The 27,670-nt window shown below is 36.7% G+C and overlaps 1 protein-coding gene across 2 annotated transcripts in view; it reads right to left on the bottom strand.

Moving 5' to 3' along the window:
* The window catches only part of Abi1 (abl-interactor 1), a 76,290-nt gene that overhangs the window by 7,482 nt on the left and 41,138 nt on the right, over positions 1–27,670 (bottom strand). Inside the window, exons 2-8 of one of the 2 annotated variants that reach the window (XM_013014679.1) lie at positions 22,013–22,189; positions 15,301–15,401; positions 13,703–13,843; positions 9,741–9,841; positions 8,818–8,898; positions 5,134–5,307; positions 2,207–2,293 (exon numbers count right to left, since the gene is read on the bottom strand). In XM_013014679.1, the coding sequence (XP_012870133.1) occupies positions 2,207–2,293; positions 5,134–5,307; positions 8,818–8,898; positions 9,741–9,841; positions 13,703–13,843; positions 15,301–15,401; positions 22,013–22,189 (862 nt within the window). Of the gene's footprint in view, positions 1–2,206; positions 2,294–5,133; positions 5,311–8,817; positions 8,899–9,740; positions 9,842–13,702; positions 13,844–15,300; positions 15,402–22,012; positions 22,190–27,670 lie in introns of both variants that reach the window. The other variant, XM_013014680.1, reaches the window with a different exon arrangement.

The following is a 27,670-nucleotide window of genomic DNA, read 5'->3' as shown; positions in this document are numbered from 1 at the left end:
AAAAGAACTATAAAATAGGGACAAAGCGTGACTCAAGTGGAAAAGCACCAGCATTGAGCAAAAAAGACAGGAGAGTAAGAGACACTGGAGTTCAAAACCCATAATCAGTACAAAAAAAAATGCAAAGAAATGGTTTGCCCAAGTGTTATAGGCTCATCCTATAAAATCAATCCTAGCACTCAGGAGACTGAGATCTGAGGATAGCAGTTTCTGACAGACAAAACTGGAGGTGTGGCTCAAGTGGTTGGTAGAGCACAAACAAGCACTGAAGGAAAAGCAGAGCAAGAGCTCAATGACAAAAAAGCAGAGCAAGAGCTCAATGACAGGAGTTCAAATCCCAACACACACACAGACACACACACACACACACACACCTAAGAACTAAAATAGTTGTGCCCAGTCATATAGCAGTAACATACATAGATATGATTTCTATTTTTTAAGTTACAAAAAAATTGACCTTTGGATTCACAAAATTAATGTTCATTATGGTAACAAAAAGTATTTTCTAGTAAGTCCAAGTGATATGGCAGTTACCAAAAAAAAAAAAAAAAAAAGCTGAACTGCCTTTGTTTTTACACTGCTGCAGACTTAGTAAAAATGGTTGCAGCATTAAGGATCAGCAATTTAGCCAGCATGGTGGTATATAAGGAATACCAATCTATTATTCCAGCACTTAAAAAGCAGAAGGCAAGAGGATTTTAAGGTCAGCCTCAGCTATGTAGCAAGTCCCCATCTTTAAAAAGAAAAACAACAACAACAAAACAAAATAAAGCAAAACTATGCAGATCAGTGGTAATAGTTGCCTACAATACAGAAAGCCCTCAGTTTGATCTCTGGCAACACACACACACACACAACACACACACACACACCCTATTCATCTATTTTTAAAAACTTAAGATTCATTTATTTTTAAATATCTGAACCCAGGAGTTTTCAAATAGATGGTTTATACTCAGAAATTTTCAAAATTTAAATTACATTTTATAATAAGCCCATTAGATCATATATCACTGGAAGGAAAGGACTGTCTTAAACTGTTCTCTTCCCAAAGCTAGCACCCAACAAATATATATTAAATTGGTGAGAGGGAGGTAATGAATGGTAACCCAAAAGAGTCAGCAAAAGCTGAAATGAAATTTATCCCAATATATTTTTCAAAAATAATGGGCTGGTCCATGGGATTGCCCATTTGTTCAAAACATTGTGAAATTTATTTTCATAGTGATGGCTCTAAATAAGGTAAAATATGCCACCTCTGTAGCAAAATGAATAGATCTGGTGCTTTGTTATTATAACTATTATTATTATCATCTTCAAATAGTTACATAAGGGATGCCATATTAATTTCAATAGCTTTTCTGGAGTTATATGATTCAGTAATAATGGTATTTTTCAATTTGTCACACAATATTCACTGTGTTCATGTAGTTAGGATTATACATCCTCTGGGACCTTGAAATTAGGGAGCAATATAAACTAATCTGTCCAGATTAAATCCATTAAAAACAATTAAGAAATAATCATCAAACCTTATCTTCATTCAGAGAAGATCTTCAAAAAAAAAATCACCAACAGGAGTTACGTATTCAGTAATATTCAAAATAGTCCTGCATTCCCTATCACTCAGCCTTAAATGGAGAGAGCTTAGATCCATTTACTTTTCTTAAAGATTTATCCTAAAGAATGAACCTTTATATAGATAGATCAAAATTATTCACATATAAAGACCAGATGCTACAAGTTTTCTCTAAAATACTGTGTATTTTGGGGGGGGGGGGGGGGGTCGGAGGTCGTGGTCGTGGTCGAGTAATCGCCTGCGGGGGGGGGGGGGGGAGGACCTTTCCAAATTCCCTTAATAAACATAATCTCACAGTTAAAACACACAAAGTTTTGAATTCTATTGATTTGTGTCTTTATGTCTGAATACTCTTTAAGCAATATGCAAAGATCATATCTCATGTTTTAGATCATATAAATACTTAGGAAAGATGCAGTTTTGAAATTTCTAGGGGTCAGTAATCATGCACACAAGAGAAAAAACTGAAGACCTTGCTCTTCAGTTTCAATGACATACAGCTGATTGTATTTTCAAGGTAAGATTAGCTTCTCAATAAAAGTGAGGAAAATGATGACTCATCAGCCATGCATGCTATAAGGAGACAGCCTCTATTCTTTGATAGCTCAGTGTTTGCAAACTTACTGTTTTCCTGCACCCTGGCCACGAAGCCTGTGAGAGGTATCTGTGGAGTCAATTGAGGCATAGGGGGAGGGGGTGGAGCAATAGAAACTGGTAGCAACAACACAGTATGGGGGAAGTAAAACAGATAAAGGAAAAGAAAAGGAAACAAACAAAAAGCAGAAGTCAGTTACAAAGACCACAAACATAAGTATGCAAAGAACAGTTCGCAAATGAAACAAAAACAAAAAACAAAAACAAAACAAAAACCTACAGAAACTTCATCAAGTTCACGTCCCACAAGCAAACCTAAAGCCAAATGGTACTTAGCCAATTGGGGATTAAATATATAAAAGAACAAATGTACTTAATATTAGTGTTAAATTATTTGGGGAAATTTTCAATTCACCGTTAGCATTCATTTTAGTGCAATGGTTATCAAATTCTATAGAAAAACTTCTAAACTAGGTAATAATAAAATACCTACAGGTTTTGAGAATATTGTGTTTTACTATAAATAGGTCTATTTTAAGGTAATATTAAATCAGAAGCCAAATAAATACAATTATGTGATAACTATTGATTACATGTATAAATCAATATGTTAATCTAAGGTTTCCTTTAGACAGTTGTCATTATAAACCTAATTTACACACTCCAGAAAAAGCATTTCTTTATAAAAAACAAGGTTATTATTTTTTAAGTTGGCAAATTTATTTTTAAAGCTATCACTCTTAACTTTGCTAAGGAGTAAGAGTGTTCCATATGTCATTTTGAGTATGCTGTTTTAAGGGATGAGACACTCAAAAGTGACTTTTTTAGCACTGTCTGAAAAAGGAAAACTGATCTCCAATGATTTAAAATGTACAAGCATTTGTACTGATTATCTTAACTTCTAATAAGACATTGGCTAGACTGAAATAGATTCAAACTTCTTTCAGGAAAGGACATAATTTATAGGAAATTCATGTCAAATGTTCATGTGAACCAACAAACACATTACTTATTGAAACATAAACTAGAAGTTAACAATCCTGCGTTTCGTCTAATTTTTTTAACAAGACAACAATATGCCAAAGTCAAAAGGATTAGATGATAAAATTCAGTTTTATCACCTGGTGGTCACCAATAAGTGACCGTAAATTATCAAAGAAAAACAACTTACTGGCTCCCAAAATTCATTTCATCAAAACATTGCTCCAATTTACCCAATGAATACATATTTTGTTGGCAAGTATCCGAAATTAGAAAGAAGTTCCAGATTCAAAGAAACAACAACTTAACAAAGCATTGTGCACTAATATTTATTGTATGGCTAAAAGTAATATTCGATTCACTAAGTAATTAGTCCTTTTTCCTACTGACACTCGGTAGGTGGGAGATGGTTAAATAAAAGATTAAAGACTTACAACAAAACTCCTAAAAACCTAATTTTAAAAATAAATAAATAAGTGACTAGCCATGCTGGTTAGTAAGAAAAAGAAAAGGCTAGGCTCATTGTTATTGGCGTCACATTTAGACAAAAGGGAAAATATGCACATCAGAACACTAAAAACGTTTACATATTATTAAAACTACACCAAAAGCCAACTCATACTGAAGGATAATTACATAAAACATAATAATACATTTAAAGTCTGAGGCCATTATATGCTCCCAACATTCCAGAGAATGTAGATATTCACTACATTGTCTTTGTTGAAACTAAGCCCCTCAAGTATTGTTAAAATAAACTACACAAACATTATTAGGGGAAAGAAAAACCTCATTTTCAGAGTAAAGTACAAGTCTGTGGTAAAAAGAAAAATTATGAACATAAAGATGAGATTTAAAAATGCAAAGTATTAAAAGAAACTAAAGCCAATAAAATTAAGTGAGGTGAATTATTATTTTGTGGAACATTCAGACACTAGCTGCCCTATCAACACCAAAAAGGAGCCCAAAGAAAGTTAGAATAAAATGAAAATATTAGTCTGGAAGGTTGTAGAAATTTGAGATTATCTGTGAATTTTTAGATCTTCTAAAGTGGCTTTCAGTTATGCTGTAACACAATCTTCTTTAATTTAAAAAAATTTTAAAAAGTGATTAAGGCTTTTTGCTATTTTTTAAAATAAATGTTCAGGATATGCAATTAAAAAAAAAAAAGAACTTACACTAACCTTCTATGCAAACAGTATTTGATGTTTAAGTAAAATATATGACAGTCAGGTAAAGCCTCGTCTGTGCCCAGAAACCACAACATCAAGTAATACTGGACAGGAGACTCATTTTCAAATTTCTTTTTTTTGTCTGTTTTTGTATTAAACATCTTAATATGAAAAGTGAACTTAAGGACTACCGTAAACTATTCAAACTTCCTAACATTATATACTAAAACTAATTTTTAATCTTACTAGCTTTTGAACAATAACTACAATTAGTATTGAGATGTGCAAACTGAGATGAAGAAAAGAAATCAAAGAAGATCCTTCCCACTATTAGGATTATTCAAAGATAGATTAATTAAGCAGGTATCATGAGTGTTTTTAATTGGTTTTGAACTCATTTCAATATAAGTTTTAACTTCCTTCAAAGTGATAGCCAGCAATTTCATTTCATTATTTTTAACAGAAAAGTTCTACATTATCTTTATCATTACTGAATTGTTTGGGAACACATGCCAATAAAAACATTTGATTTAGTGTGTTTCTTCTCTAGTTTTGCTTATATTGCAGTAATTAAAGAGGCAATATTAAAGCATTAAATTTTGATATATACTTAAGTCTGAAATCTGGAGAACGTGTTAAGTAATCAATAGTATTTATGATTCAATAACTAACTGTAAACCAAAAATAAACACGCAATAAACATGGTTTCAATTGTTGTCTATCACTGGCAAGAATAACAATTTCAAAAAGATTCCTTCAAAAGGAGCCCCGCTGTTGCTATATGCCTGCAAAGCACAAGCTTACTTGAATTTTGAGAATAAAGTGGACCTCCATTAACATGAGGCTGAGCAGAAAATTGAGCAGTCACAGAGGGAGTTCGTCTATATCCACCAGAAGATGTCGAAGAAGTGGTAGAGTTGTGTCGAGAAATCTGCCTGGTCATTGTGCCATACTGGGAACCAGGAGCTGAGCCCGGGGCTGCTGAAAAGTATTAGTCAAAGGCAACCAACAAAGAGACTTGAGCATTGTATCACCTCAGGTGGCAGAACAAAGAGTGGGGATTCTCAGTAAGAAATATTATTTTACAAAGCTCACAAATATAAAATAAAGAGAAAGATCAAAAACTCTACCTCCGACATTAATAACAAGGCAAAAAAGGTACTGTGTGGGAAACTACAAAAGTACATACATAATGTTCTTTTAAACCTTTCAAATAAACATAATCCCAAATGGTATTTTGTTAACACTACCTATAAATTTTCTGCACATTTAACAGTGGCTCTGTACCAGTGGGTTCCAAATCTATGGATACCATCAAGCTGAGATGGGAAATGTTTAAAACAAAAACAAAAACCCCGCATCCACACTAAACATGTACCTTTTTTTCTTGTCATTCCTTAAATCCATAGCATTTATATTGCTTTAAATGTGACAACTAATCTAGATGATTTAAAGTATATTAAGGGAGGATGTATTAAACGAAAGTATCAGTTATATGAAAGTATTACCTGTCTTATATAAGCAACTTGAGGATTTTGGTATCTGAGGGGTAGTGTAACCAATTCCCCATGGAAATGAAGGACAACTGTGTACAGCTTTTATATGTAAACTGTCTCTCCAACAAATTACCACTGAACAATAGTTTGAGATGGAAAGTCTCAAGTCAGATGTAAATATATCTGGTTTACAAATTTTCAGAATTTTGATTTACAATATAAAACTCTAGGGGTTGGGGGTGTGGTTCAGGTGATAGAGTGCCAGCCAATGAGTGAAAGTGTCAGATACTGAGTTCAAGTCCTGATCTTGAACCATAAAAAAAAAACAAAAACAAAAAGCTGTCTAAATCCAAACTGCATGATAAAATACCACTTGCATTTAAATTTTTGACTTAGAAGCTAATGATATCAATACATATTACAGTAGAATCACTGTAAAGTGTTATTTTTATTTTTAAACCATGTATAATGTCAGAATTAGAATCTAAGTTTATTATTCTCCCTGACAAAAAATGAGGAGAAAGAAAAATCTTTTATTTTTGTTCTGGTTCTGAGGCTTGAACTTAGGATCTTGAGCTCTTGGTTGTTTGGCTTTTTTACTCAAGCCACAGCACCACGTTCAGCTTTTTTTTTTAACCGGAAATAAGTCTCGTGGACCTTTCTACCCAGGCTGTCTTTGAACTAAGATCCTCAGATCTCAGCCTCATGAGTAGCTAGGATTACAATTGTGAAGCACCAGCACCTGGCTTGGGGGGCTAATTTTTTTTGGGGGGGAGGAGGGGAGAGGGAGGAATTTTGTGTGTGTGCACATGCACACGTGCACACCCTGTCCTGGGGCTTACACTCAGGGTCTGGGTGTTATCCCTGTGTTTTTGTGCTCAAATCTAGTCCTCTACCACTTGAGCCACAGCTCCACTTCTGACATTTTTGAGATTAGGGTTTCATAGACTTTCTTGCCCATACTAACTTCCAATAATGATCCTCAGATTCCAGCCTCCTAAGTAGCTAGAATTACAGGTGTGAGCCACCACCACTCTTTAAATAAAACAAATACCAAGCTCCATAAATACAGTATTAACCTATCACTGAAGCTTCCTATGTGTCCTTTCTCTGGATTGAACACTTTGGTTTTCTATATAGCTTTTAACCACAGATGAATTATACCTAATTTCGTATTGAGACACTTAAGTTGTGTTGAGATTTACGTTATTAATACTACTTAGAAATACTTGTTTAGGAATGAACATTTGTAAATATGGTTCCTCTGTTTCCATAAAACAACGCTTCTTAAATTTCATCACTAATCAGAATATCCCTCTTGAGGGCTTATTATATATAGTACAGACTGTTGGGGTCATCAGAGTTTTTGAATGATTAAGCCTGGAATGGGATCTGAAAGCTTATAGTTGTAACTACTTCCCACATGTTGATGATTAGGGAACATCACCCTTAAAACTATTGCCCTAAGAGTCATTTTCAAACTTTTTAGTATTAGAGTCCATTCTAAAATTAGAGAACCTCAAAAAGTTTTTGTTTATGTGGATTACAGCTGTAAGTGATTACCATAATAGATATTAATATCCATATATCTTGGAAACACATAAATAATAAAGCACATATTCCATTAGCTGTCAAAACTGACTTCATGTAGCCTCTGGAAAATTCTTCAACATACTTCTAATAGAAAGAGAATAAAAGAGATAAATAATGAATAGAGCTCCCAAATTTACTATGAAAGGATCTTGGAACCTGTGTTCCTTAATTATAGTTTGAGAACTAATGCTCTAGGGCAAATATCTATCATAAAATTTATTAAGTCCATGGTAAACACGTTCAACTTGAGTTACTTTGCAAAGTGAGTATATCAACTAGTAACACTACCAGTAATGTATTTTCCTGTTATCACATATCCTCACCAATATTTGTATTGTGCACTTCTACAATTTTTACCTATTCAAAAATAGAATCCTATTGTGGCTTTAATTTTCCTGATTAATTAGGCTAATGGCATTTTAGTTTCATACAAATCTATTAACAATTTCTATTATCAAAGTTCTGAGGTTTTTTAATTACCTCCTTCCCCACTTTTTGGCTCTCACTATTTAAAAGACTTCACTATCATTTCTACCTGCACAACTGTTACTTTGTACTTCTACAGCCAAATGGGTTTTTTTTTATTGTTTATTTATTTTTTGGGTCCGGTCATGGGGCCTGAACTCTGGGCCTGGGCGCTGCCCCTCAGCTCTTCAGCTCAAGGCCAGCGTTCTACCACTTGAGCCACAGCACCACTTCCTGTTTTTTTTTCTTTTTGCTTATGTGGTGCTGAGGAATCGAACCCAGGGCCTCATGCGTGCAAGGCAAGCACTCTACCACTGAGCCACCTTCCCAGCCCCCCCAAATGGTTTTTATACTGATTACATGTGGAATCTTTTACATGCTCAATGTACTCTTCAGATTAAATGCACTTTATTCAAAAAACTGTTTTGTAGTATCCTCAGTGATCATAAAAACTGGATTTTTCAAAGTATAATCTACAGTAAAACATTGGAGGACCCCACATCACACATCATTTTCCTTCCCATTTTTCTCCTCCTGTTCCCACTTTTACCAGTCTTCTTACTGCTGTACATACCAGGGAGCTTTAATCAAGTTCCACTGTGGGGAGAGGGAATTACATTACTAATTTAATTTTTTTGAGCAATCACTACAATTCTTTTAGAAAAATCTGAACAATAAGTAAATTAAAGTCATATTACGTTGGTTATAAACCACATATAGAAGCATTTCATATTGCAGAAGTTATTCTATATATTGTTACTGAATAAGTTCTTTCACTAGAAGAAATTAGTGCAAATTAGATGTAATATTTTAACCTTCCCATTATAATCTACCACCTAATGGCTATAAAAACTTGCATTCTATTAGCTACAGAGGAGTTCATTAAGAATTATGCAAAGTAAGGTCAATGGCTCCAATGGTTATGCAATCTCACCTATCACAGTGCTCACTGGGAGAAGTGGTGGCAGAGGTGGTGCTGGTGGAGCTCCAGAAGGAGGAGGGACAGAAATGTTTTCTAATAAAATAGTTTATAATTCAGGTCAGAGTGCAAGAAAAGAGAACTAAACATTCTGAAACAGCAGGAAAATACAATGTATTGGAAAGAAGAAAGAAAAGAAAAAGCAACACCCATATGTAACACATGTTCAAATGAATAAAGAATTTTGCTAGATAAAATTGAGTTTATAATTGTATTAACTAGAAAATGTGCCTGGCTTTATAAGTAGCCTTTCTCCTTCAACAGTATGCTTGAAAAGCTAAGACGTTTCCCTAACGTTTTTATTATGATACTTACTTTTTAAATGTAAGCAATACTAGACTACATATATATAACAAAACTCTTTGTCTCCTCAGATCCCCCAAAAGTGTCCCATTTTCTTTACTAAAAATTAAGGGGCTAATTTAATGTTCTCCAAGAATGCCTTACTTTTCTAAAAAATAAAAGAACTTTCGATCTCAGTTTACATTCATTGCACTTTACTAAAATATAAACCGAATTGCACACAAAAAATGTAGTAAAGTCACAAAAGACCAGCATCAGAGTTAAATAACTATTCTAAATTAAGACAAGATCAAGACTCTGAGACATAATTTGCTTTTAGGCAATGATCCTTTGGATGAAATGTATAGCTTATTCTTGACTACTGACAAAGACAAGCTTTTCTAAAACAAAATTGACCACATTTTTAAATAGTTACTTAATATGCATTGTATATAAGGAGACAGAACTGGTAACGTTCAAATAATTTCGTGACACCATCTAAATGTCACTAGCCTTTATTCTTGCTGTAATTACAAATAATACTTCTAATAACTAACGTATTTACATTACCACATGTTAAACACAGAATACCATACCTGGTCCGACAGTGGGTGGTGACGGTGTAGGCACAGCAATGGGAATGCCAATACTACTGCTTCCACTGTTTTCTCGGCTCCCACTTCCACCACTACTTCCACTACAAACAAGAAGAAATAACTGAAAGTGAATAATCAATCACAGCTACCCTTTAGGTGGAGTCAGGAAGATAACTATTTGAGGACAGCCTCGGCAAAGTTAGCAAAACCCCCATCTCAACAAATAAGCCAGGAATGGTGATCATGCCTGTGATTCCAGTGAGGTAGGAGGCACAGGCAGAAATGTCAACAACCAAGGCCAGTCCTGAGCAAAAATCCAAGACTCTACCAGAAAAATAAAGGAAAAGGGGCTGGGTGCTTGGCTTAAGTGGCAGCGTACCTGCCTAACAGTTCAAGGCCATGAATTTAAACCTCAGTTCCACAAAAAAGAAAAAAGAAAAGTTGTAATAAACTGAAAGTCTTTTTTTCCCCTCTTTTGTCTGTCATAGAGCTTGAACTCGGCCTGAGTGCCATCCCTCAGCTCTTTGGCTCAAGGCAAGAGCACTCTACCACTTGAGCCACAGCACCACTTCCAGTTTTCTGGTGGTTTATTGGAGCTAAGAGTCTTGCAGTGATGAGTGCCAGTGGCTCACGCCTGTAATCCTAGCTACTCAGGAGGCTGAGGTCTGAGGATTTTAGTTCAAAGCCAGCTGGAACAGGAAACTCCATGAGATTCTTATTTCCAATAAACCACTCAGAAAACCAGAAGGGGCGCTACAGCTCAAGTGGCAGGGTGTACACCTTGAGCTGAAGAGCTGAGGGACAGCGCCCAAGCCCAGAGTTCAAGCTCCACAAACAACCAACAACAACAACAAAAAAGGTCTCAAGGCCTTTTCCTGCCCTGGCTGGCTTTGAACCCCAATCCTTAGATCTCAGCCTCCGGAGTAGCTAAGATTACAGGCGTGAGCCACCAGCACCCAGCTAAATTTGAAGCTTTTCTAAACACTCTTTTACTAACATATGTATTTATCTATGTACATATGAACATACATATATTTATGTGTGCATATAAAAAATCTAATTGTTTATGATAAACCTTTAATGTGTGATTTATCTGAAATTGATAAAATATTCATATAATCTCTACTAAAAAATATTAAAATCTTACAATACAGTGTGTTGCCATCTATTTAAAACCCACTACACAGAAGAGTGAATAGCTGTGGTGATACACAACTGTAATCCTAGCACATGGGAGGCTAAGGTAGGAAAGCTTGAGTTCATGGTTTGTTTGGGCTATAGGGCAAGATGTCTCAGAAACAAAAAACAAAAGATACAAGGAACAAGCAAGAATGAACCATATTATGAGAAGTACTGATGGCTCATGACTGTAATCTTAGCTATTCAGCAGGCTGAGATGTTTAGATCACAATCCAAAGCCAACCCAGACAGAAAGTCCATGAGCTCTTATCTCCAATTACCACCCAAAAAGCCAGAAGCAGAACTGTGGCTCAAATGGAAGAGCACTAGCCTTGAGTACAAAACTTCCAGCACAAGCAGGCGCTGGTGGCTTACACCTGTAATCCTAGTTACTCAAGAGTCTGAGATCTGAGGATCATAGTTCAAAGCCAGCCCAATAGTCTGAGAAAGTCTTATCTCAAATAAACTACTCAGAAAACTGGAAGTGGTGCTGTGGCTCATAGTAGAGTGCTCACCCTGAGCTAAAGAGCTGAGGGACAGTGCCCAAGCCCAGAGTTCAAGCCCCACAACTGACCAAAAAAAAAAAAAAAAAAAGCTCGGAACAGCGCTGAAGCCCTGAGTTCAAGCTGCAGGACCAGCACACAAAAGAAGGAACCATGTTGTCACGGAACTCCACAGTCAAGAATGAGCAAAGTGTGATGGACACTACAAAGTATAAAGTACATGTGAGCGTGTACATAGCCTTAGGCTCTGGATTAATACTTATCTGAAACAGTCTCTCTCTGGGGCTGGCTTCATACAAACTTCTAGACTCAAGTGAGTCCTCTGCCTCAGCCCCCCAAGTACTGGAAAAATGCATTAAATACCACCAGACCTAGCTCATATTTTATAGTTTAAGGGCAAAGTTTTACAGAGTCTGGGTAAAAATTTTCTTAATTCTCAATATGATCTATAAATAAGAAAACAGATTATAGATAGATAAATAGATAGATAGATTAATGAAAGAAAAAAGCACTGAGTGTCAAGCCCTCCCTAATTCTTTAAAGCCAATTCATCTTGGGAAATTATGTAATCACTTAATCACAATTAAAAAAAAAAAAAGAACCTGGGGAAGGGAGGGAGGGAAGGGATGGTAGGGAGAAAACAATGGAGGGGGTAACAATGCTCAATAGGAAGTGTACTCATTACCTTGCTCATGTAACTGTAACCCTCTGTATAGTATCTTTACAATAAAAATTTAAAAAATAAAGCCAATTCATCAATACATCAAAGATATATAAGTATCTGTGCACTTGTTATGCTCTTCTACTATTATTGACTTAAATGACATTTTCTCACATAGGGGATGGTCAAAAGTGGGCCACGGTCTAATTTTTGCTGTGAGCTAAGACTATGATTTCACATTTTTTAAACACTTGGGAAAAAAATTAAAAGAATCTTTTGCGACATATTAAAAGTATGTAAAACTTAAATTTCAGTATCATGAAGTTTAACACAGTCATTTTCATATCATTATGGCTGTTTTGTGATACAATGAAAAAAAAAAAACTGAACATTCCCAGGAGAGCCTAGGCAGCCTGTGAACCCTAAAATATTGGCAGTCAAGCAATTTATAGTTATTTCTAATCTAACAGAATACATTCATGAAAAAAAGAACTACCTGACTGCAAGTGACTCATGCCTATCTATAATCCTAGCTTTTCTAGAACCTGACCCTGAGGATCAGGATTCAAAGTCAACTTAGGCAGAAAAGTTCCTGAGACTCCAATTAACTAGCAAAAGGCACAGCAGGAGGCATGGCTTAAGGCATTGTAGAGTGCCAGCTGTGTGCAAGCAAGTCAAACAAGAGCACAAGTTCTTTTCTGCCCACATTGCTCCCAAACTGCTCTCCTTCCAGATCTCAGCCTCCTGAGTAGCTAAGGTTGCAGGCACCACGCATGATACATTTTTAAGTGATAGATACAATAACGCCCTCTAGTATAACAACTCTCTTAAAATTCTTCCTCAAAAATAAGCTAAATCATCTGTCGTCCAACTTTTTAAATTTTAAATCATATTGCATAACTTCTATGGTATTCAACCTTTCATCCAAATATACTAAAGAATGGTTGTCATGCCAGGTGATGATGGCTCACACCTGTAATCCTAGCTAGACAGGAAGCTGAGATCTGAGAATCTTGGGTCAAAACCAGCCTAGGCCAGAAAGAAAAAGAAAAACCACAAGTGGAGCTGTTGCTCAAGTGGCATAGCGCTAGCCTCAAGCAAAAAAGTTCAGGAATAACACCCAGACAACTTTAAAATACATTCCTTTGTTTTAAATCCAAATATACTTCTGTTGGGCTGGGAAGGTGGCTCAGTGGTTGAGCGTTTGCCTTGCATGCATGAGGCCCTGGGTTCGATTCCTCAGCACCACATAAGCAGAAAAAAATTTTTAAAAAGCCGGAAGTGGCGCTGTGGCTCAAGTGGTAGAGTACTAGCCTTGAGCTGAAGAGCTGAGGGACAGTGCTCAGGCCCAGAGTTCAGGCCCCACGACTGGATCCAAATATACTTCTGTTGTCAAAGAAGAAGTAACTAAGGACCTGTTCAGAGTATAAACATTTTAAAGCTCTAAAAAGCAGCAAGTGCAATATAAATTCATAGAAGTACTTATAGTATTATCACCCTCAACATTTATATACAGTATTAGTATTAAAGGATAACTTCACTTTTACCCAGCACCTTTTATAGAAGTTACAGTCCAAAACATCTCATTTTAAATGTTCAAATGAAATTTGAAGGTTTACCTGTGCGTCCTTGGTCTCTGATTTAAAGAAGCCGTCCTTCCTGGACTATGCTGACTTCCAAGCCTTGCAGGACTAGTCATGTAGTCATTAGGAACTGTTGGAGGTTTAACAGGTTCCAGGGTTTTATAAGGTGTATTCCGTCTAAAAAACAACAATACAGGAAGGAATATTGAATAATAAAATAGACCCCTCTCCCAAATTTGCAATTATCTCTTTGTGACTAATTGTAACAGGTTTTAAATTTTAATAAACTAATTTTGTTTTCTAAACTGAGGTATATAAATATTACTTCAATATGAAAACTAAAATTTGTTACATGTTTCCTTCAAAGGAGTAAAGTTCTAAACTTATTCCTAATTTTTAAAAAAGGGTTATGATTCTTTGAAGCATGATTATTCCAGGCTTAGTCACCTATAAACCACTGTCCTTTACAAAGAAAGCTAAATATTGCCTTAATTTCTGCCTCAATATGGGAATATCTGAACTTTGATATAATGCTATTAACTTAAGAACTGTTACTATTATTTTAGTTCTCTATTTTTTCAGGGGCAGAGGTTGACAAAATGAAAACAGAAACTAAAATCTTCACTAAGCTAATATGATACTTTCTATGTTAAGGTAAATAATCTTTCAGAAATTTCTTGGAAAGTTTTGAAAATATTTGGTAGCTTGAGAATAGGAAGGAAAAAACCTATTACCTTTTCTACTTTTTTTGGGTGGGGACAGAAGTAGGGAGTACACTTAGGACCTACAACATAAGTGCTCTACAATGTGAACCATATTTCTTATATAGTTTTTGTTTTCTTGTATATGGTATGTTTTCCTTTGTCCACTTTTATTGTTTTTGTCTTTAAAAATTATTACCATGAATTAATTGTACAAAAGGGGTTCATTATGTTCTTTTCATATATATATAATGTACTTGGATCAAATTTGTCTCTTAGCTTATTTTTCAGATAGTATTTTGAGCTAACTTTGTCCAGGCTGACCTCAAAATCATGATCTACTCTCCCTACCTCATCGGTATCTGGAATTACAAATATGCAACACCATAACTGGCCTCTCTCTTCTATTTTTCGAACTGGCCTTTCCCTAAAACTACTTTAATACAGAGGGTCTGAGATTACAACTGGTTTATAGTTACAAGGCCAGGAAAAGATTCCTAATTCTTAAGTGTCAAATAGGGAAACAAGAAGAGGTGCAAATACTAAGCCAAACTATAGAGAGCAGGCTACTTGCTCAAAGTTGAATAATATAAATATTGTAAATATATGCCTAACTATCATTTGGAACTCTCTTGTCCTTCCGCTTAAAACATATCTAAGTTAGACTTACAATTAATTTTTTAACTACACAAAAAAGTATTCATTATAACAAATTATAAAAGAACTTTCCAAGTACAGACTTCTGTAGAGATATTATTAAAGCAGGCAGATTGATTTTGGATTCTGTTCAGAGAGTAAGAATTAAAATGAATTGGAAAAAGGTATCACCACATAGAGAAGGTTCTAAGACAAAGATCCATACACTTATCTATGTGACAAACACTCTTTTCCTTACCATAGAAATTCTTTTGTAAAATACAGTTGAATCCTTACCCCAACGTTCCCCGGCCTGACATGGGAGGACTTGGTGGTTTCTGAGTAGGAGGATTTGTTCTCGACAGTGTGCCAGTTCTTGCAGGCTGATTATTTCCATGCTAAAATGTGGAAAGAGAGCTTTTATTTTTATATCAAATTGTTCTCCTGGTGTTTTAACACTATGTATTATTTTTTTTTAATAACAGAATGTGAAGTAAGGATTCCCAGACAGGTTTTTGTTTTTGTTTTTGGTCGGTCATGGAGCCTGAACTCTGGGCCTGGGCACTGTCCCTCAGCTCTTCAGCTCAAGGCTAGCGCTTTACCACTAGAGCCACAGTACCATTTCCGGCTTTATCTGCATATATGGTGCTGAAGAATCGAACCCAGGGCCTCATGCATGCAAGGCAAGCACTCTACCACTGAGCCACCTTCCCAGCCCCCAGACAGTTCTAATAAAGACTTTGGTACTACATTTTTAAAAGTTAAGGAACCATCTGCACTGAGTCTTTCCTACCATTTTGTGTCACTCATGTGAGCTTCTGGCAAAATGCAGGTGAGACTTTATTAAATTATCACTAAACATGTTTACTCAGATTAAACTTATCTGCACTCAACTATTGGGTTTCTTAAATTTTTCAAATGTGTGCAAAAGCATAAACTACAGATCTCACTGTCAATCTGCTAAAACACCCATCTGAAAAATTGTCTTTATCCTAACAATTCAGTAACAAAGTCACATTATGATGTCTGGGAAACCTCCTAATTGTAAGTCAATGGAAAGCAAGGCAACTATCAAAATATGAGCAAAGCAATAAATGTTAGCAAAATTAATGTTCCTCTATCAATGCAAATGTCAATATATCCTTGATATATTAACACAGCCAAGCTAAATGTTGCTGATTGGAACTGAGTTTGAGTATATTTAATCTATATAAATCCTACAGGAAAAAGCAGACAGACATAGAAGAGTTTTCAAATTTTAGTGGCTCTGCAGCCTCTATCAATATAGAGGAAATACTGTGGATCAAATGTAAGTAATATTTCTTACCTTGGCTTTTAGCCACTTTATGTTGGCAAAAAAAGAGGGGGGAAAAGTAGAAATTAATTCTAGGTAAGTTATATCTGACAGGACAGGTTTACATTTATAGTTATTCAAGTCATTCTAATTAAGCTTTATCCAGTCATATTCCAAATATTTTATAATCAAAAGTACAAGAATATTCATATGTTCCATGTTTCAAAAGAAATATATATTATTAAGGAAACCACCACTTAATTATGCCAATCTCATGCAAGCCCAGTAATTTCTTAGGTCAATACTTTATCCTATAGAAACTATTCCAAATGAATTACAGAGACCTAAAAGGGAAAAAAAAAATTTGAGATAAACAAAATTGAAGAACACACTAGACCTAAAGCTATTTAAATTTCTCACATTCGAGACTGAAGACTTTACTAGATAATAAATGCCCAAATATGAAAAGTCATTACTTAAATTGCAGTATAATATATAAAATTCAAAATCATAGGTTGCTTTTTGATCCAGAAAAGGATTTTGCACATTAATATTTAAGAATGAAATCATAGGTTGGCTATGTAGCCCAGTAATAGAGAACTTAACTAACATGTAAGGCCATGGGCTATTTTGTTGCTGTTTGTAGTTATGATTTGGGGCTTGAACTCATGGCCTGGGCACTGTCCCTGAGCTTTTTCTGCTCAAGACTAGCGCTGTGTCACTTTGACAGGCCACTTCTAGTTTTCTGGTAGTTAGAGATAAGAGTCTCATGGGAGTTTTCTGCCCAGGATGGCTTCTAACCTTGAGCCTCAGTTCTCATCCTCTTGAGTAGCTAGGATTACAGATGTTAGCCACCTGCACCCAAGTTGGCCCACGGTTTAATAACCAGCACTGAATAAAGAAAATTATCATGCACATTAATAATCTGGGGCCAGATTCTAACTGAAAAACAGACTGGAAAATCTTATTTCTATTCAAATTCTGAGCAGACCCAACAACACTAAGATACATGCTGCTTTAGTTTAAGTTTTGTTCTGAACCAGATTAGTTAAAATTCAAAATTAAAGAAAAATTGCCTTGCTCAGAATGAAAGGCTAATTGTATGGAAGATGCCTAGCTACATACATTAAATTGTTTATATTTAGATATACACATTGCAATTAAGAAAAAAATCTTTAGCTTAGTGCTGGTTGACATGCCTGTAACTCTTAGCTGCTCAGGAAGTTAAGATCTAAGGATCACAGTTCAAACCCAGCACAGGCAGAAAAATCCAAGAGAAGCCTGGTGCTGGAGGCTCACACCTATAATCCTAGCTACTCAAGAGGTAGAGATCTGAGGACTGCAGTTTGAAGCCAGGCAGGCAGAAAAGACTCCCTGAGACTTATCTCCAATTAACCACTTAAAAGTAATACGGCTCTAGCCTTGAGCAAAAGAGCCAAGTAAGAATATAAGACCCTGCCTGAATTCAAGTCCCAGTCGGAGAGAGAGAGAGAGAGAGAGAGAGAGAGAGAGAGAGAGCCTGAGGAAGGAATAGGAAGGGAAGGGAGAGGGGGAAATGGAAGGGGGGAGGGGAAATTCTTCAGTTTCTATGAGGAATCATAAGGTTCTATGGAGTTTTAAAGTGGCATGCTCTTTCTATAATATATACCATTCTGGAAGGGGAAAGGGAGAAGGGAAGAAGTGAGAGGGAGAGGGGGGAAATTCTCCAGTTTCTAAGAGGAATCCTAAGATTCTACGGAGTTTTTAAAGTGGCATGTAACATATACCATTTTAAATTGTCTAGCACTTTTCAAATTACCATAAAGACAACATTAACAGAAATTAGCCAGGATGAATTTGCTCTCTCTAGGATATACTCTCACTTATAGCGGTACCTGAAATTTTGGATTCTTTACTGTTTGCTTAAACATTGATATTTCTCATTTTCATTTAGAAAACATCTGGAATCCTACCTAACGACTACATTTCACATCTGGTGTTATAATACCATATTTGACTAAAATCAGGATCCCTGATGGTAAGATATATCTTAATGCATATGTACATTCTGATTATAGTATATGTATAGTGTATGCATATAGTATATGTACACAAATGTTTTTATAATGTAATACATAACCATTATAATAATTATCATAAAGTATACATAAAGCAAATACTCGAAACACGCTCATATCTTTTCTCATTTCTTCTTTCTTTTTGTGCCACTCCTAGGGCTTCATTCAACACAGGGCCTAGATATTGTCCTGAGTTTTTTGAAACCAAGGCTTGCACTGTACCACTTGAGCCACAGCTCCACTTCTGGCTTTTTGGTTATTAACCAGAGACTTAAGAGTCTCAGACTTTCCTGGTTGAGCTGGCTCTGAACCACTATCCTCAGATCACTGCTTCCTGAGTCACTAGAATTACAGGCTCGAGCCACTGGCACAAAGCTACTGCTTCTTTTTCAATAGAATTAGGGTTTCAATTCAAAGCCTTATACCACCTAAGCCATACCTCTAGCAGCTTGAGTCTGCTTTTCAGACAGGGTCTCACATTCTTTGCCCAGGACTGACCTTAGACTGCTATCCTCCTACTCCACATGCTAGGATTACATGAACTTGCAGCTATACTTAACCTTCCCTTGGATCTCTTTCAAGTACAGAGGAAACCAAAAAGTTATTATTCATGTGTAAAACTATGTGGCTCAAGTGGTAGAGTGCTAGCCTTGAGCTGAAGAGGTGAGGGATAGCACCCAGGCCCAGAGTTCAGACCAATGACCAACAAAAAAATAAAAATAAAAATAAATAAAAATGTCAGAAGCAAAACCAAAAAAAAAAAAAGAAAAGAAAGAAAGAAAGAAAGAAAGAGTAAAAGAAAAGCTGGGCGCTGGTGGCTCATGCCTGTAATCCTAGCTACTCAGGAGGCTGAGATCTGAGGATCGCGGTTCAAAGCCAGCCTGGGCAGGAGAGACCTTGAGACTCCTATCTCCAATAAACCACCAGAAAACCGGAAGTGGCGCTGTGGCTCAAGTGGTAGAGTGCCTTGAGCTGAAGAGCTGAGGGACAGCGCCCAGGCCCAGAGTTCAAGCCCCACGACCGACAAAAAAAAAAGAAAGAGTAAAAGAAGAATGCAACTAGGAATGAAAATTCTAGTTGAACTCTGCAACTATTCAATAGTGTAACCTTTAGTATTTTATGGAGCTTGACTTTCTCTAATTTATAAGTGGAATGTATGCAGATTGCTAAAAATAGGAAGTGTTAGAAAAAGTAACCTTTTATCTTATAGTTCAAAGTATTACTGTCAGAAACCAATAATAATGTAAGCTAAATGTCAACCTAAATGGCCCCTAAAACACACCCACAGATAGTTTATTACTTCCTTAAGATCTCACTGTCATTCTTTAACATTTATCCTTATAGACGAATGATTTTAGAATTTGCCTAGAATCTTTTAATAAAAACAGTAAATCGGTTTTTTATTCCTCTCTATTTTCTATGCATCAGTAGATCATCATACTAAATGTCAGCAAGGCAATTTTTTTTCTTTGAAATGATGTAGCTCACTTAGAAAATTAAAACTTAAAAAAATCCCAACATTAATATTTTAAAGCTTTACTGCCTAGGGGCTGAGAAGGTGGCTCAGTGGTAGAGTGGTTGCCTTGCATGCATGAGGCCCTGGGTTCAATTCCTCAGCACCATATAAGCAGAAAAGGCCAGAAGGGGCACTGTGACTCAAGTAGTAGAGCGCTCAACTAGCACTGAAGAGCTAAGGGACAACGCCCAGGCCTAGAGGTCAGACTCCAAGACAAGACAAAAACAAAACAAAACAAAACAAAACAAAGCTGGGCGCAAGTAGCTCAAGCAAGTAGCTCATGCCGGTAATCCGGTAATCCTAGCTACTCTGGAGGCTGAGATCTGAGGATCTCCTTTCAAAGCCTGCCCAGGCAGGAAAATCTGTGAAACTCTTATAAACCACCAGAAAACCAGAAGTGACACTGTAGCTCAAGCAGAAGAGCGCTTGCCTTGAGGTGAAGAGCTGAGGGACAGCATTCAGACCCAGAGTTCAAGCCTCACGACTGACCCAAAAAAAAAAAAAATTTACTGTCTATACTATTAAAACAAAAATTAAAAGATCATCAGGCTAAGACAGATTGAGTGTCTTGAGGTTCTATTAAGCAAACTAAAACCAATATAATCAATTAGAAACCCAACTAACCTCTAGAGATTACAAATCAGAAAATACCCTAACCAATCAAATGTGTTCTTTGTTATGCTTCCTTCCATTAATTTCCTCTCACACCCCTGATGTGGTCAGGAGCCATCCAATTCATGAATCACTGTTCAAATAAATTTACTTTAACTAATGTAACAGCAACCCGAACTCTTTTAAGCTTAAAAACAAGCAAACAAAAGCATTTATGTATTGTTTTATAAGAAGAAAAGTCAGCATGAGACAAAAAGTATTTATGGGCAAACATGTGTTTATATATGTATATATATGCATGCATGCACAAATACACACACACACACACACACTGGAGTCTATATGTACTTCTTTTTTCTTTAATCCCAAAGTAGGAAATATTACAAAAGCTTTTTCTATAATTTCACATTCAAATTCATATACCCATTAGTATAAAATATCTTCAAATGTAATTAAATTTAAGCTCTTATACAACCCTATACATACTCTGAATGAATACAAGCAAAAAGTAATCTCTACTATTTGCTAACTGCTATAAATTCACATGTGACTCCACAAGTCCTGGAAAAGAGCACACTAAAGTCAGTGTTGTTGGCTATGTTCCTTTCAACCAGAACATGAACAAAGTTAGAATGCAACAGATCTAAAACCTGCATAAATCAGATCCATCAGAAAAGACCTGACAATGTTAGCTGACTTCTAAAAAATTATTATGAAATATCCTAAAGACTAGAAACAAAATTAAAAGGGACTAACATTTCAGAAAAACAGTTTAACCTAGACAGAGATGACTAAAAAATTCAGGTCATCACTGATATTTGCAAATTGACACATGACCACCAAAAAGTTCACAAACCTCAAGATCAGCAAATTATACCCTAGTATAGTTTTTCTTTTTTGTGGGGGCAAGTCTTTTCATTTTTTCTTTCTTTTTTTTTTTTCCCGGTCATGGGGCTTAACTCTGGGCCCGGGCACTGTCCCTCAGCTCTTCAGCTCAAGGCTAGCACTCTACCACTTGAGCCAAGCCCCACTTCTGGTTTTTCTGCTTATGTGGTGCTGAGCACTCTACCATGAGCCACCTTCCCAGCCCTCCTTTCATTTTTTTCTAAGCTGCTCAATAACATAGCCATATACACAGGAACACAACTATAAGCAAATATTTAGAGATGAAAAGACAAAAGTATAACTTATTTTTCTAAACCAATTTTGGAAAGCAAGTGCATGTTTTAAGCGTTTATTCAGTAGTAAAAACAAGACAAGGCATTCAAAATACTAATTTACAAGAGTAGTCTATAAGTGAAATGATTTATTTAATAAGTACCTATTTTTACTTTTAGTATATTTTAATATAGCTCATCAGCTAATCTGTTCCAAGCTGAGTAAAATTAATATTAAATAAGTATTTTATGTAAATGAGTTACTAAAGGAAATCCATCAAGTAAGCAATACTTCTAATATATTTCCTATCTAAAATATTTGAAAACACAAACTAGTTCTTAGTTCAAATAAACATAACAGAAAGATGCTTACCTTGACACCATGACCCACATCATCCAGAACTGTGTAGTCAATAGGTTTCCGAATATATCGTACAGGACGCTCCATATTGGCAGGTGCTATTATTTTATGGGTTCTTGATGTGTTCTTATTTGTTGTCAAAATGCCAATCTCTCTTCGAGCCACTTTCTCTTTATGAATATCCACAGTCTATATTTTAAATGTGAACAAAACAAGAAAATATTATTTGTCATGGCCAACTACATATGTGGTGTCCATATATACTGAATCCAATATAGGTTGTACTATGGTACTGTACCATAATACGGAAATTTTCCAGTGAATATTTTATCTTTCTCTTCAAATTAATTCCCTCAAGGCTCAAAGGAAATACGTAAAGTAATTTAAAACACTAATTTATTGGATTTGATTCTAAGGTAACTGCCAGGAAAACAATTTGTTTCCTAAAAACTTGGGAGTATGTAGGGGAGAGGAATCCTGCTCTAAAAGCTTATATTTTACTCAGTGGACATGAAGAATACACACACACACACACACACACACACACACACACACACACTCACCCCTTATTAATTACAACACAAAGAGGTTAAGTACTGTTGTGACACATATGCAAATTATTTGAAATTGCTATTCAGAGTAAGACAAATGAGGCTGAAAAGAGTTCAGTTAAAGGCTTTACAGAGAAGATAAATTTTAAAGGATAAGCAAGAATATAATATGGAGATTACAAAAGACACTGGAAAAAAAAACTTCACTGCAGGATTCAAGGATGGTAATGGGCTTAATTTACTAAGAAAACCCTCTTGCCCCAATTGTTTCTTGAGTCTGTGTGTTGTATGAACCTCAATTTGCATTAAATTTTGTTTATTCTTTTTTTAAACTGCATACTTCAAACAAAAACATCAAGGGAAAATGATAGGACCAAAGGTTATAACCTGTCAGTAAGTGGCCTACACACCTGCTGCTTAGAACAGCTTCCTCAATAATGTCCTATGTGTTTTTAAAATATTTTTAGGATTTTTTCTATTTGTATTCAAAATACAGTACATAATTAGCTATTGTCACTGTGTTGTGCAACACATCTCAAAGAGGAGAGAATTTTTAAACTGTGTGTGCGTGTGTGTGTGCGTGTGTTTAAAGAGAGACTAGGAAAGTAGCTCTGTAGTAGAATACTTGCCTAGCCAAGTATAAGAACCTGAATTCTACCCTCAGGACCAAATTAATAATAACAGCAATAATTATTATTTAAAACATTATTACTCAGTGATTAGCATTTAATAACTGGATAGCAGTCAAGTGCCAGTGACACACATTATAATCCTAGCTACTCAGAAGGCTGAGATCTAGAGGATCATAGTTCAAAGCCAGCCCAGACAGAAAAGTCTGTCAGACTTCATCTCCAAAATAATCTGTAAAATGTCAGGTTGGAGAAATGGCCCAAGTGGTAGAGTGCCAGCTAAGTAAGCCAGATGAGTGAGCTCAAACAAACAAACAAAAAACAATAAAAGACCTGGTTCCCTAAACTTGCAAGCCTTTCCCTGTAATGCACTCAACAATGTGTAGGTATCAGGGCTGGGAAGGTGGCTCAGTGGCAGAGCGCTTACCTTGCATGCCTGAGGCCCTGGGTTCGATTCCTCAGCACCACATAAGAAAAAAGCAAAAAGCTGGAAGTGGCACTGTGGCTCAAGTGGTAAAGTGCTAGCCTTGAGCTGAAGAGCTGAGGGACGCGCCCAGGCCCAGAGTTCAGGCCCCACGACCGGACCCAAAAAAAACAAAAAAAAAAAAAAAAAAAAAACTGTGCAGGTATCAACTGTCTCTCTTTGCAGTACTCAATAAAAACTGAGACTGTTATCTGGTACAATTAACATTGTGGCTATTGTAATTGCCATGAGAAATGATATCCTTTGTCGCTGACCATGAGTCTCATGTCTTCTAATAAAATCTATGAAATTATGGTAGAGTTAACCTATTCATTTGCAAAAGTCAAGTCTCCAACTACTCACAATTTATGAGTTTTGGAAATGAAGATGGAAGGCTGACAGACCAAACTTTCTAATAATAATGGATGGAAAAGGTGATTACAGGTATTCAGAAAAATCCATGAGAATTGTTAAATGTCCTCCCTTTTATTGTTTATTAATGAAGCTAAATTAACAGAGACTTTCAGACTGAATACCAAGAAGTAGATATATTCAGACAGCAGCCTGAACAATTCCCTGATATTGCCAACTCTCTGGCAGATGGGAGATGTTCTTCATCAAGCTGACAGTCTCATAGGCCTGCCCCAAAAACAACTTGAATTAAAATTTGTCTGGTAGAGGAGAGGAAAGCACATAGGGTCCTGTTTCATTTCAGATGATAGTTACAGAGACACATGTCTATACTGAATGTGAAAAGGAGAAAATTCTGCAGCTATTTTGGTTAGAATAAGACTAATTTCTGGCTAGTTTGCTTGTAAGATGATGATGCTTGTTAAAGAATGACAAAACTAGTTATCTTACTGCCCAACTTTTCCTGCAGTCTATCTAACCAACATTCAATCCTCATGAACTGACAAGTCAAAGCCTCAGCAATTTTGATAGTGGGTCTTACCTGCTATAATAAAGCATTGGCCCTCTAGAAAATTTTTCTTTTAGACAACCCCACCAAGAACCGACTAGCCTAAGGACTTTATAGTGGATTGAGATTAAAATGCCAGTATTAGAGGTGATTCACTAGAAAATGAGACATACTAAAAAAAAAAAAAAAAAAACTAGAAAATCCTTAGCCTCAGCTCTAATGCTTCTAACTGAATTAAGATTCTGCTGTGCACTTGTGGCTCACAGCTGCAACCCTACTAAAATCTGATGGTCATGATTCTAAGTCACAGACTTTTTTTTTTTTGGGGGGGGTGTGGGGGAGGTCGGTAGTGGGGCCTGAACTCTGGGCCTGGGCCCTGTCCCTCAGCTCTTCAGCTGAAGGCTAGCACTCTACCACTTGAGAGTCAGCCCCACTTCCGGTTTTTTCTGCTTATGTGGTGCTGAGGAATCGAACCCAGGGCCTCATGCATATAAGGCAAGCACTCTACCACTGAGCCACCTTCCCAGCCCCAGTCACAGACTCTTTATCTCCAATTAGCCTCCAGAAAACTGGAAATGGAGCTGTGGCTTAAGTGGTAAAATCTCAGGGACAGCACCTTGGCCCTGAGTTCAAGCCCCAGGACAATCATTCCCTCATCCCACCCCATTCCAAAAAAGATAAAAGATTTTAAGAGATATTATCTTTGTCAATGGAGCAATACTCCAAATTAAGGTGGGCTCCTAAAAATAATAATGCCACTATGCAAGTAAAGCCCAAGTCTAGGAGCCCAGGGAGTACAAAACTTATTGTCCCTGCCAACGAGCTGTTCACTCAAGATATTCACAATCAAAAACGGATTATAATAGTACTGATGAGGTTATCACACAAAATATTATTCTTTGGATAGACCAAAATCGTCCCAAATTTGTTTGTTTTGTCGGTCTTGGGCCTTCAACTTTGAGTCTGGCCGCTATCCCTTAGCTCTTCAGCTCAAGGCTAGTGCTCTACCACTTGAGCCACAACGCCACTTCCAGTTTTCTGGTGGTTAACTGGAGAAAAGCATCTCACAGACTTTCCTGCCTGGGCAGGCTTTGAACCACAATCCTCAGACCTCAGCCTAGTGAGTAGCTAGGATTACCGGTGTGAGCCACCAGCGAGTGCCCAGCTTCATCCCAAGTTTTATTTGGTTGATCAGCATGCAGTTACCATACCATTCAAAAATGAGAGTAAATGTGTTTATTCAAAAAAGATGATTGGGGATGACTTGGAACTTTTTTTTAATTTAGTTTCCAAGGAAGGCTGAAGACCAAACATATTTATGTTAGATATTTTAGCAAACTTTTAGGGTAATGGTAGATGCAAGAAACAAAGTACTTTGGAGGGATAAGTTACCTGCTTTGAGCAAGGTTCACATCAGGGAAAAGAGGCTAATTTGACCTTTCCAGTGGGGCTCTTGGAACCCACTCAATATATTACTGTTATGGCTTCCATTAATAAGTAAATAGCCTAATTGTTGACATTTTACTTAGGATATTGTGAATACTCCTAAACTCCCAAGGGATTATGCCCACTTTAAAAAGAACCCATACATGACAGCATTAGTGGATTTAAGATCCCACAATTTTATGAGCTCTTTGAGGAGCAATCTCTGCAGGGATAATTTTACTGACTAAAGCCTCTAACAAGAGGAAGAGTCTCTCTAGAGTCACTAGCTGGGTCAATAATATAAATGACTATAGTAAAGGTCACAGTCTCATAAGATCAAGTGGGATAAAGTCTGCATTGCTCAGACTGTTAACACGGCCACCATTCCATCATCATACCAGACATAACAACACATCTACCATCAAAATAAAAGACTGTGTTCCTGATTAAAAAAAAAAAAAAGATATGACCTCATCCCAGACTGGTAAACTCTGCAAAAAGTCATTCTGTAAGCTTGTAGCTGAATGGCTACAGCAAACCTTTGACACTCACCTTTTAGTAATCAGTGATGCCTCACTGCTGATGACTTTTTCAAACACATCACACTAAATGCTGAAAAAAAAACTCAAAAACCAACTCAAAATACTCAACAATATTAAAGAAAACCTATCTCCAAAAAACAGGCAAAGGAGGGCTGTGGGCACAGCTCTGTGGTATGTGTACTTTAGCACGCACAATGCTTTGTGATGCCAGTGATTCCAAACATCACATTAAATATATATTCCTCCAATACTCACTAGACACTATGTTGGGACTGAACTATACAACTTAGGGGAAGGAGGGACAGAGGGAAAAAACTGGGAGAAAATGAGGTAGTGGCACTGTTCAAAAAGACATGTACTCTGGGGCTGGGAAAGTGGCTCAGTGGTAAAGCGCTTGCCTTGCATGCTCAAAGCCCTGGGTTCGATTCCTCAGCACCACATAAGCAAAAAGAAAAAAGCCGGAAGTGGCACTGTGGCTCAAGTGGTAGAGTGCTAGCCTTGAGCTGAAGAGCTGAGGGACAGCGCCCAGGCCCAGAGTTCAGGTCCCACGACCGGACCCAAAAAAAAAAAAAAAAGACATGTACTCATTACCTGACTTATATAACTTATGTACATCACCTTTACAACAAACAAACATTCCTCCAAAGAAGATTTGGAAAGATAATGACTACTTGATCAAGTACACTGCTCCACAAGTCCTCCCTTTAGGAGGCATAAGAGAAACTCTGTTAAATTTGATTTTAAAATGTCCTTTCACCAAGTAGCAGTGGCTCACACCTGTAATCCTAGCTACTCAGGAAGCTGAGATCTGAGGATCACAGTTCAAAGCCAACCCAGCCAGTAAAGTCCTTGAGACTCTTATCTCCAGTTAGTCACCAAAAAGCTAGAAGTGGAATTGTAGCTCAAGTAGTAGAGTGCTAGACGTGAGCATTTAAAAAAAAAACAAAACTGCTTAGGCACATCACCCAAGCCCTGTGCTCAAGCCCAGAACCGGCAAGCACATGCACACAACCCAAAACTGGCACATGATCGTGCACGCACACGCGTGCAAGCGCGCGCGTGCACGCACGCACACACACACACACACACACACAGAAATGCCCTTTTCACTCTTTTTTTTTTTGGGGGGGGGGTCCGGTCG

The sequence above is a fragment of the Dipodomys ordii genome, unplaced genomic scaffold (assembly GCF_000151885.1).
Source record: "Dipodomys ordii isolate 6190 unplaced genomic scaffold, Dord_2.0 Scaffold24, whole genome shotgun sequence".
NCBI classification, from domain to species: domain Eukaryota; kingdom Metazoa; phylum Chordata; class Mammalia; order Rodentia; family Heteromyidae; genus Dipodomys; species Dipodomys ordii.
The sequence above is the reverse complement of the archived record's forward strand: the minus strand, read 5'-3'. Positions and strand labels throughout refer to the sequence as shown.